The 12,593-nt window shown below is 37.6% G+C and overlaps 1 protein-coding gene across 1 annotated transcript in view; it reads left to right on the forward strand.

Moving 5' to 3' along the window:
- The window catches only part of CCDC7 (coiled-coil domain containing 7), a 274,689-nt gene that overhangs the window by 59,039 nt on the left and 203,057 nt on the right, over window positions 1-12,593 (forward strand). The window contains exons 17-18 of the mRNA XM_086334569.1: window positions 8,756-9,004; window positions 10,138-10,210. Coding sequence (XP_086190695.1) covers window positions 8,756-9,004; window positions 10,138-10,210 — 322 coding nt within the window. The remainder of the gene's footprint in view (window positions 1-8,755; window positions 9,005-10,137; window positions 10,211-12,593) is intronic.

A 12,593-nucleotide genomic window follows, 5' to 3' on the forward strand; every position in this document is an offset into this window, starting at 1 on the left:
TCATGTCATTTGCAGTGAGAGCTTTACTTCTTCTTTTCTGATCTGGATTCCTTTTATTTCTTTTTCTTCTCTGATTGCTGTAGCTAGGACTTCCAGAACTGTGTTGAATAAAAGTGATGAAAGTGGACACCCTTGTCTTATTCATGATCTTAGGGGGAATGCTTTCAGTTTTTCACCGCAGAGAATAATGTTTGCTGTAGGCTTATCATATATGTTTCTTCCTGACCTGCATACAAATTTCTCAAGAGGCAGATCAGGTGATCTGGTATTCCCATCTCTTTCAGAATTTTCCACAGTTTATTGTGATCCTCAAGTGGGGAATAAAACAATGAAAACCCAACTGAGAAATATGTTGAGAGGAAAGGAAAGAAAGAATAGATATGCACAGTTAAATAGAGGTAGATGAAGAAGATTTATATACATTAAAATTAAGTGCAAGGGGAAAAGAACAGTAGGAAAAGCAAACAAAGGAATAAATGTAGAAAAATAATAGGTTTAAAAAATTAAAAAAAGAGAAAAAAAGAAACTCCACAGAACTGCAAAAGCCCAATGTAGAGGCAGAGATTTATAACAACAATAAGAAATGTGACTGAGAAAAAAAAAACTGCTCAAAAGCTTAGATTTCATAGTGCCAATAAAATCGATAACTACAACAGAGGGGGACAAAAATGAAAAAAAAAAATCCAAAAGAATCTACAGAACAAGTCAAAACAATAATAAATGTTTTTCTTGAGTCACTACCGTCAGAGTCCTTTCCCCCTTGCTGGGAGTCAGGTCCACCTCACTACCCTAGGAGGCCCTCCAACACTGTGCTGATCTCTGGACCTGCTGTGGGGGCAGCTCAGGTTCTAATCTGGTCCGACTTGTGTGTTCTTGCCTCCAATGTCCACAGCTATCAGAACTAGTGCATTTTCTTTTGTGGGAGCTCTCAATGACCTTATATATTCCATACACACAGAGTCTTCCTAGTTGATTGTGTGGATTTAATCTTCATCTTGTACAGCTGGTGGAAAGATTTTGGGTCCTATTCCTTAGCCACTCTACCCCTGGGTTTCAATTGTGGTTTTATTTCCACCTCTGCATGTGGGTCATCCACTGGAGTTTGCTCCTGAGGCTGCCTTGGAGGACTTGGGTTTGCCCCTGTGAGGCCCAGGTATGGAGGTGGTACAGCTGCTTGGGTTGCAGGGGTTCTTGTAGTACCAGGTACTCAGGGGAGTTGGTGGCTAGGGCAGCAGGAAATATAGTGCTCTAGAAGGGTATGGCAACCAGTATTGGCCAATACGCTCCAGTATTCTTGCCTGGAGAAACCCCTCCCTGACAGAAAAGCCTGGTAGGCCACAATCTGCAGGGTCACAAGGAGTCTGACACTACCAAAGTGACCCTGTGTGCATAGATGCAAGACTTTTTGCCTGTGGCAGCTATGCCTCAATGAGAGTTTAGCATGAAGGTGGCACAGCTGCTTGGCTTGCGGGGACCCTGGTGGCACCAAGTGTTCAGGGACATGGACTGACTCCACTGCAGGAGTTATGGCCCTATCAGACTGTTTTTTCTAGCCTCTTGTAGCTGGCCATCAGAAGGCCTTTTTGGCCAGTCTTTCTCCATAGCTCTGCCTGTTCAGGCACTTAGAGGGCTCCCTTGCCTGGGATCCTTCTCTGTTGTTCAGTGCTTTAGACACATAGAGGGCGCCCCTGGCTGGGGTCCTACTCTGTAGATCAGTGCGTCAGGCACTTAAAGTGGCACACTAGGTAAAGTCCTACTCTGTAGTTCGGTGCACCAGACACTTAAAGGAGCACTCTGCGTGGGGTCCTACTTTGTAGTTCAGTGCTGGTTTTCTGCATGCACTTCTGTGTCTGAAGGTGTATTCCTGATGTATCTGTGCAGGGAGATGTACTCCACATCCACCTACTCCTCCACCATCTTGTTCTCTCCAATGTGGATTTTTTAAAATTTCTTTTCTGATTGCTGTGTTCAGGATTTCCCAGACTGTGTTGAATAAAAATGGCAAGAGTGGGCATCCTTGTTCTTTGCCTGATACTAGAGAAAATGCTTTCATCTTCTCTGTTGAATATAATGTTAGCTAAGGTGTCATATATAGCCTTTATTATGTTGAGGTATGTTCCCTCTAAGCCCACTTTCTGGAGAGTTTCTTAATCATAAATGGATGTTGAATTTCATCAAAGGCATCTATTGAGATAATCATATGGTTTTTATTCTTAAATTTTTTAATGTGTTACATATCACATTGATTTGCAGATAATGAAAAATCATTGCATTTGTGTGATCAGTATCAGTTCAGTTGCTCAGTCGTGTCAGACTCCTTGAGACCCCATGGACTGCAGCACACCAGGCTTCCCTGTCCATCACCAACTCTAGGAGTTTACCCAAACACATGTCCACGTCAGTGATGACATCCAACCATCTCATCCTCTGTGGTCCCCTTTTCCTCCCACCTTCAATCATTCCCAGCATCAGGGTCTTTTCAAATGAGTCAGTTGTTCTCATCAGGTGGCCAGAGTACTGGAGTTTCAGCTTCAGCATCAGTCCTTCCAATGAATATTCAGGACTGACTTCCTTTAGGATGGACTGGTTGGATCTCCTTGCAGTCCAAGGGATTCTCGAGTCTTCTCCAAAACCACAGTTCAAAAGCTTCAATTCTTCGGTGCTTAACTTTCTTTATAGTCCAACTCTCACATCCATACATGACTATTGGAAAAACCATCTCTTTGACTAGACCTTGGTTTGCAAAGTAGTGTCTCTGCTTTTTAACATGCTGTCTAGGTTGGTCATAGCTTCACTTCCAAGAAGCAAGTGTCTTTTAATTTCTGCAGTCACCATCTGTGGTGATTTTGGAGCCCCCAAATTTTTTGAAGCCCCCCAAAATAAAGTCTGTCACTGTTTCCATTGTTTCTCCATCTATTTGCCATGAAGTGATGGGACCAGATGAAATGATCTTAGTTTTTTGAATGTTCAGTTTTAAGCCAAATTCCTCTGATAAATCCCACTTAATCATGTATTAATGTATTGTTGAATATAATTCACTAGTATTGCAGATTTTTCCATCTATATTTATTAGTGATTTTGGCCTGTAATTTTCTTTTTTTGTGGTATCTTTGTCTTGTTTTGGTGTCAGGTTGATGCTGCCTCATGCCATGAATTTGGAAGTGTTCCTTCCTCTGCAATTTTTTGGAATAGTTTTTTTTTTTTTTTCTAATTTTATTTTATTTTTTAACTTTACATAATTGTATTAGTTTTGCCAAATATCAAAATGAATCCGCCACAGGTATACATGTGTTCCCCATCCCGAACCCTCCTCCCTCCTCCCTCCCCATACCATCCCTCTGGGCCGTCCCAGTGCACCAGCCCCAAGCATCCAGCATCGTGCATCACACCTGGACTGGCAACTCATTTCCTACATGATATTTTACATGTTTCATTGCCATTCTCCCAAATCTTCCCACCCTCTCCCTCTCCCACAGAGTCCATAAGACTGTTCTATACATCAGTGTCTCTTTTGCTGTCTCATACACCGGGTTATTGTTACCATCTTTCTAAATTCCATATATATGCGTTAGTATACTGTATTTATGTTTTCCCTTCTGGCTTACTTCACTCTGTATAATAGGCTCCAGTTTCATCCACCTCATTAGAACTGATTCAAATGTATTCTTTTTAATGGCTGAGTAATACTCCATTGTGTATATGTACCACTGCTTTCTTATCCATTCATCTGCTGATGGACATCTAGGTTGCTTCCATGTCTTGGCTATTATAAACAGTGCTGCGATGAACATTGGGGTACACGTGTCTCTTTCCCTTCTGGTTTCCTCAGTGTGTATGCCCAGCCGTGGGATTGCTGGATCATAAGGCAGTTCTATTTCCAGTTTTTTAAGGAATCTCCACACTGTTCTCCATAGTGGCTGAACTAGTTTGCATTCCCACCAACAGTGTAAGAGGGTTCCCTTTTCTCCACACCCTCTCCAGCATTTATTATTTGTAGACTTTTGGATCGCAGCCATTCTGACTGGTGTGAAATGGTACCTCATAGTGGTTTTGATTTGCATTTCTCTGATAATGAGTGATGTTGAGCATCTTTTCATGTGTTTGTTAGCCATCTGTATGTCTTCTTTGGAGAAATGTCTTTTTAGTTCTTTGGCCCATTTTTTGATTGGGTCGTTTATTTTTCTGGAGTTGAGCTGTAGGAGTTGCTTGTATATTTTTGAGATTAGTTGTTTGTCGGTTGCTTCATTTGCTATTATTTTCTCCCATTCTGAAGGCTGTCTTTTCACCTTGCTAATAGTTTCCTTTGATGTGCAGAAGCTTTTAAGGTTAATTAGGTCCCATTTGTTTATTTTTGCTTTTATTTCCAATATTCTGGGAGGTGGGTCATAGAGGATCCTGCTGTGATGTATGTCAGAGAGTGTTTTGCCTATGTTCTCCTCTAGGAGTTTTATAGTTTCTGGTCTTACGTTTAGATCTTTAATCCATTTTGAGTTTATTTTTGTGTATGATGTTAGAAAGTGGTCTAGTTTCATTCTTTTACAAGCAGTTGACCAGATTTCCCAGCACCACTTGTTAAAGAGATTGTCTTTAATCCATTGTATGTTCTTGCCTCCTTTGTCAAAGATAAGGTGTCCATATGTGCGTGGATTTATCTCTGGGCTTTCTATTTTATTCCATTGATCAATATTTCTGTCTTTGTGCCAGTACCATACTGTCTTGATAACTGTGGCTTTGTAGTAGAGCCTGAAGTCAGGTAGGTTGATTCCTCCAGTTCCATTCTTCGTTCTCAAGATCGCTTTGGCTATTCGAGGTTTTTTGTATTTCCATACAATTGTGAAATTATTTGTTCTAGCTCTGTGAAGAATACTGTTGGTAGCTTGATAGGGATTGCATTGAATCTATAAGCATAAGGGTTAAGTTTTTAAGTGTTTGGTAGAATTCACCTGTGAAGCCTCTGAAGCTGGATTGTTGTTTGTTGTGAGTTTTAAAATTATTGATTCAGTTTCAGTACTGGTAGTTGGTCTGTTCATATTTCTGTTTCTTCCTGGTTTAAGTTTAGGAGATTGTACCTTTCTAAGAATTTGTCCTGAAAAGCTAGGTTGTCCATTCCCAAAGTGGTAAAGAATCCACCTGCCAATGCAGGAGCTGCGAGAGAGGCAGATTCCATCCCTAGGTTGGGAAGATTCCCTGCAGTAGGAAATGGCAGCCCACTCCAGTATTCTTGCCTGGAGAATCCCATGGAAAGTGGAGCCTGGCGGGCTACAGTCCATGGGATCGCAAAAGAGTTGGACACAACTGAACGCTAAGGAACAGCAGCAAGTAGTCTCTTATGATTCTTTTTATTTTTGTGATGTTGGTTGTAACTTCTTTTTCATTTATTTCTTTTCATTTTTATTGATTTGGGCACTTTCTTTTTTTCTTGGTGAGTCTGGCTAAAGGTTTATTCATTTTGCTTATCTTTTCAAATGACCAGCCTTTAGCTTCATTGATCTTTTTTTTTTTTTAGTTTCTGTTTTATTTACTTCTACTCTAATCTTTATGATTTCTTTCCTCTGACTATTGGTTTTGTTTGTTTGTTTGTTTCTGTAGCTCATTTAGGTGTAAGATTAGGTTGTTTATTTGATGTTTTTCTTATTTCCTGAGGTAAGCTTGTTTGCTGTTAACTTCCTTCTTAGAGCTGCTTTGCTACATCCCATAGGTTTTAGATTGTCATGTTGTTATCGTTTGTCTCTAGGTATTTATTTCCTCTTTGATTTATTCAGTGATTCATTGGTTGTTTAGTAGCATATTGTTTAACTTCCACGTTTGTGTCTTTTTTTTTTTTTTTTGCAGTTTTTTTTCTTGTAGTTGATCTAGTTTCATAGTGTTGCAATCAGAAAAGATGGTTGATATAATTTCAGCTTGCTTGAATTTGCTGAGACTTCTTTTGTGGCCTCACATGAGATTTTTCCTACAGAATATTCCATGTGCAGTTGAAACAATATGTATTCTGCTGATTTTGTATGGACTGTTCCATGTATCTACCTAATCCATGTGGTTTAATGTGTGATTAAAGTTAGTGTTTCTTTATTGATTTTCTGTCTGGATCATCTGTCCTTTTGATGTGAGTGGGGTGTTAAAGTCCCCTACTATTTTTGTGTTACTGCCAGTTTCTCTTTATGTATTATTAATATTTGTTTTATGCATTTAGGTGTTCCTACAATGGGTGCATATATATTTACAGTTTTATATTCTTGGATTGATCCCTTTTTCGTTGTTTAATTCCTTCCTTTGTTTCTTATAATAGTCTTTGTTTTAAATCTATATACTTTTTTCTAAGTATTGCTATGCCAGGTTTCTTTTGATTTTCATTTGCATGAGACATCTTTTTATATCACCTGACTTCTAGATGGTTGGATGTCTTAGGTCTGAAGTGAGTCTCTTGTAGGCAGTGTGTGTGTGTGTGTGTGTGTGTGTGTGTGTGTGTGTCTTGTTTTGTATCCATTCAGTCAGTCTGTGTCTTGATTGGGGGATTTATTCTATTTACATTCAATGTGATTTTGATTGGTATGTTCTAATTGACATTTTGTTAATTGTTTTAGAATTGGTTTTATAGACCTTTTATCCCCTTTCATTCTCTTGTGTTTTGACGACTGCCTTTAGTGTCATGTTTGGATTCTTTTTTTGTGTATCTAGAGTAGATTTTTGGATTGTGGTTACCATCAGTTTTATATGTAGGAATCTCTCAATATACATGTGATTATTTTCAGTTGCTAATTTCTGCATTTTAAACATCTTAACAACCCTGTGTTTTCACTTCTCTCCACCCCCTCCATGACTACTGTTTTTGACATCGTCTTTTACATCTTTTTGTATCTCTTAACTGCTTATTGTGAATATAGAAAATTTTACTAGTTTAGTCTTTTAATCTTCCTCCTAACTTTGTATGTGGTTGATTTACTACCTTTACTGTATATTTGCTTTTAACAATGAGCTTTTCACTTTTGTACTTTTTATGTTTCTAGTTTTTGCCTTTTCTTTTCACTTGGGAAGTTCCCTTAACATTTCTTGTAATGCTGGCTTGGTAATGCTGAACTCTGCTTTTGGTTGGTTGTACAACTTTTGATCTCACCATCAAATCTGAATGAAAGCATTATGGGGTGTAGGTTTTCCCTTTCATCATTTAAAATACATCATGCCACTCCCCTCTGGCCTATAGAGTTTCTGCTGAAAAGTTAGCTGATAGCCTGGCCTTTTGGAGTTCTCTTTTACCTAACTTGTTGCTTTCCCTTGTTTTACTGTTCTCTCTTTATCTAAATTTTTCTCATTTTAATTGTGGTGTGTCTTGGTGTGGTTGTCTTTGGAATGATTGTGTTTGGAACTCTCAGTGCTTCCTGGACCTTGATACCATTTCCTTTCCCAGGCTATAGGAGTTTTTAAGCTATTTTATCTTCAGATATGCCCTCTGCCCCCTTTCTCTCACTTCTCCTTCTGAGATTTCTATAATGCCAATATTAGGTTTGATGTTGGACTGGTTCATGATACAGCTGGCTGCAGGATGAGTAGTTATCTGACGCTTGTTCCAACCTGGTTAGGGTTGTGGCCAAATCCCTGGGCAGCTGGCTACGGAGCCTAAGGTGTTTAAATACTTGGTATTGACCTGCTGGTGAGTGGGCTGGGTCCTACCATGGCAGGCTGCAGGCCGCAGTGGTCCTGGGGCTGGTCTGACTGGGCTGGTGGATAGGGCTGTGTCCCAGGGTGACTGTGGGCTCAGGTCCTCTGAAAGCAGCTACTGAGTAAGTCCCTTCCTGGCTAGTTGCTTGGCCTGAGGGGTCCCAGTTCTGGTTCTGACAGACTGGTGGGCGAGGCTGGGTCCCAATAAGCTAGAGGGAGTATTCCAGAGTGGAGCTTGGTTGTGCCAGTGACCATGTGGTAGAAAGAACTTTCAAAATTGCCTGCCACCAGTGTCTGTGTCCCCATGGTGAGCTCCAGTTGCCTTCTGCCTCTCTGGTAAACTCTCCAAGAGTAGCAGGTGGGTGTAATCCAGTCTCCTTTTAAATGACTGATTCTGCTATGACTCCTGGAGTGTGTGAGATTATGTGTGTGTTTTCTTAGAAGGGCGTCTCTATTTCCCATAATATTCTGACTTTCCTGAAAGTAAGTCCCATTGACCTTCAAAGCCGAATGTTCTAGATGGCTTGTGTTGGTGTAGGACTCCTGGGCTGGTGACCCCAGTGTGGGGCTTGGACCTCTTGCTCCTCGGGGATAACCTCTGCAATTGTAATCGTCCTCCCTTTGTGGGTTACTCACTTGCGGCTGTGGATCTTGACTATAGTGTGACTCCACTTCTCCCTATCTTCTTGTGGTTCCTTCTTTAAATCTTTAGTAGAAGATTCTGCTAATCATCCAGTTTTTCTCATCAATAGTTGCTCTGTAAATGGTTGTAATTTTGATATGCCCATTAGAGGAGGTGGGCTCAGAGTGTTCCCACTCTGCTGTCTTGGCCAATTTGAGACTCTTTGTCTCCATTTTAAAACCCATGAGATATATTATCCTTAGCTTGTTATCTAGCATCAATTTCACATTTGTATTACTATTAATTAGTGAATAATTTATTTGCTCATTTAATTGCTCATTTAATATTGTTATAGATTATGCAAATGATTCTTTAGTTACAAATAAAAAATGTTGTTCATATAATCTAATACCAGATGTTTTGTAATTCTAAAGCTCAGAGAAGGAAAGAGCTAGCCCTGCTATTTCAGATCTTTCACAGATCCTCAAGTCTCAAGATGGATCATCTTTTTTAAAGACTCCAAGTGAACGTTTAACTGATGAAGATCTATCCCGTATAGTTTCATCAAAGAACTATGATAAAACATTCACAACAATGTTACAGCATGAAGAAATTAAAGATGCACAGTCTGCTGGAAAATTGCTTCAAGAGAATGAAATGTTTGCATCATCATTCATCTCACCTTCTGTTGTTCAAAGAAGGGTACTGGGTACTGACATCTCAAAGGTGGTAAGATACAACATAATAAATTGAAAGCTTTTTATTTTAATTGCTATACATCTTCAATATTTTCATTCAATGTTAATTTAAAGCATCAATATTTTCCTATTTAAATGGAATTAAAAAATTCCCTTTTGATTCAATTATTACTATTTTTTTTAATTTATTTTGTTTTGGAGTACAGCCGATTAACAATGTCATGATAGTTTCTGGTGGACAGCAAAGGGACTCAGCCATATGTATACATGTGTCCATTGTCCTCCAAACCCCTATCCCATCCAGGCTGCCACATAACATTGAGCAGAGTTCCATGTGCTATACAGTAGGTCCTTGTGGTTACCCATTTTAAATATAGCAATGTGTATATATTGATCCCAAACTCCCTAACTATGATAAAACCTATTATATATTTAGAATTTTAAAGGGATATTTGGGAATCAATATTTTAATGTAAAAGTTCTCATCTGTACCAACAAAGAATTTGTGGCTTGAATTATAATTTTAATGATAAATTGAAAAATATGTAATTTTGAGACAGAGAAATTATTTCATGTTCATCTATAAACATTTTTACATGTTAAGGTAATTGTGAGAGCATAGTTGTTTTGAAATAATTTTATATACCTTAAACATGCCTTAGAAAATTATTAAAATTGCCTTTGCTAAATACAATTTAACTAGGAAATTCTTAGTTAAAATTCTGGGAAAAAGAAAAATGATAATGATATTTGACATATATTCATATATATATAAATGATATTTAACATATTCACAATATTTTTTATCATGCAAGCTATTAAGTGGCATTATAAAAATAATTTTGTAAAGCCATTTGAGTTTGTCTAGAGATTGAATTAGGTGAAAATATAAATCTAAACTAGACTCATAATGTTAAAACATTAACTTGATTTATTTGGAATTATTTATGAAGAGGGATCACAATTTTGCTTGGGAAAGGTCCTTCCACACTATTAGGTGTTCCAAAATGTCCCTCATATGCATTAATTGTTTTCATTTTTAAGTTTGATACATTCAAGAAATAATGAAAGATAAAAAGTTTCTTTAATGATATTATAGAAGAAGGTAATTAGAGTTCTGTGATGCATAATTTGTAATTACTTGTTTTAACTTTTGTGATTAAGGCTGATATTTTAGAAGAGAAATTTAAAACTAAGCTTGAAAAACAAACTTACCAAGAAGCAAGAGGGTTTCAAGGTAAAAAGATTTTGTCTTTTGTAAGAAAAAGATATTAATGACTTTGTGTTCCCATGTTGTAAGTAAATGATGTGAGAACATTACTAAGTATAGAAATAACTTTTTAGACAGTCATGAGATAATATATAAATATACTGACCAATGTGTAAAGATTAATTTGGTGAGTTAACATACTGCTCAGTCTATCTTAACTAAACTTTATGTAAAAGGAAAGTGATAGCTTTGTCTCAACCAAATAACAGTATTTGGCATTATGAATTCTTAACATAATATTATACCCCAAATTCATCAGAGTATAGCAGGAAAAAATATGCTTTGGGTTATAAATAATTAATGTTTTAGCTGGGTTTTGGGGTGTTCAATGTATATTTTATAAAACATCAGTTTATTCTTTTTTCCCAACATACATAGCTTTTATTATGACCCATCCATATCTTATTGCATTGGCTGAAACTTCCAAAGTAATTTTTTTTAAACAGTTATGATGCAAGGAGATCAAACCAGTCAATCCTAAAGGAAATCAGTCCTGAATATTCATTGGAAGGACTGATGCTGAAGCTGGAACTCCAATACTTTGGCCACCAGATATGAAGAACTGACTCATTGGAAAAGACCCTGATGCTGGAAAAGATTGAAGGCAGAAGGAGAAGAGAACAACAGAGGATGAGATGGTTGGATGGCATCACCAACTTGATGGACTTGAGTTTGAGCTAGCTCCAGGAGTTGGTGATGGACAGGGCAGCCTGGCGTGCTGCAGCATGGGGTTGCAAAGAGTTGGACACAACTGAGTGACTGAACTGAGAGTATGGAAGTATTGCTCTTGTTTTGTGCTTTGAAATGAGAGTGTCTCTATGGTTTCACCTATGATGATTAGTTACCTGAGATAAATATTTTGATTATGGTCAGGATGTTTTCTTTTGTTCAGAGTTTATCATGAATTTTTAACCAGTATTGAACTCAATTTAATCAACTGACCCATTTTTTTTCCATTGTGATAAAATATACATAAAATTTGACATTTTAATCATCTTTAAAGTATAAAATTCAATAGCATCAACTGCATTCAGTGTTGTGCAATCATCACTACATCTATATCCACAACTTTCATCACCCTGAAAAGAAACATGTTAGGCAGTAACTCCCAATCCTGCCTCCATCCGGCCCCTGGTAACCTCTCACTTACTTTCTTTCACTTACTCACTTGCTTTCTTCCACTTACTTACTTTCTGTGGGTTTGGCTATTATGTTTCATGTTAGTGGAATTATATATTTGTCCTTTTGCACCTGGCCTGTTTCACTTAGCATAATATTTTCAAGGTTCACCACAGTTTAGCATATGTCCGAATTTTGTTTCTTTTTATGAACTGTGGTGTTGGAGAAGAGAGATCCAACCAGTCCATCCTAAAGGAGATCAGTCCTGGGTGTTCATTGGAAGGTGATGCTGATGGTGAAGCTGAAACTCCAATACTTTGGCCACCTGATGCGAAGAGCTAACTCATTTGAAAAGACCCTGATGCTGGGAAAGATTGAGGGCAGAAGGAGAAGGGGACGACAAAGGATGAGATGGTTGGATGGTATCACCGACTCAATGGGCATGAGTTTGGGTAAACTCTGAGAGTTGGTGATGGACAGGGAGGCCTGGCGTGCTGCAGTTCATGGGGTCGCAAAGAGTCAGACACAACTGAGCAATTGAACTGAACTGAATGTATTAATGTATGACATACCACATTTTGTTTATCCATTCATCTGCTGATGGACATTTAGATTGCTTCCATTTTTGGCTACTGTGAATAATTCTACACGGAACATGGTGTAGGATATCTGTTTAAATCTCTGTTTTCAGTTGTTTGGGTAGGAGTATATTTGCTGGATCATAAAATAATTTTAAGTTTAGCTTTCTGAGGAACTGCACAACAGTTTTCCACAGTGGCTGCACTATTTTCTGTTCCTAGTAACAATGTACAATGGTACACACCCTTGTTTTCCTTTTTGTTTGAATTATGTTTATTCCAGTAGGTATGAAGTGTATCTCATTATAATTTTGATTCATTTTTACTTAATTATTAAAGATTATATGCATCTTTTTGTGTGCTTATTGGTAATTTGTTTATCTTCTTTGGAAAAAATGTCTTTACAACTCCTTCACCATTTTTTTTTAATATTTAAAGTATTTATTACCTACTTGACTTTAAATCAAGTCTCAGTAAAACACAACAAAATTGTGCCACCATATAAATGATATCCTCTTATCAAAATTAAGTTAACTTGGAAATAAATATTTTAAAATCATGTATTTGGTCATTTAAAATTTTTGTATAATTTTTATAAATTGTATATAATTTAATCAAGTAAGATATAAAAATGGAATTAGAAAATAGAACTT

The sequence above is a fragment of the Bos grunniens genome, chromosome 13, assembly GCF_055505025.1.
Source record: "Bos grunniens cultivar Pamir isolate PY7600 chromosome 13, Bosgru_T2T1.0, whole genome shotgun sequence".
Lineage (NCBI taxonomy): Eukaryota > Metazoa > Chordata > Mammalia > Artiodactyla > Bovidae > Bos > Bos grunniens.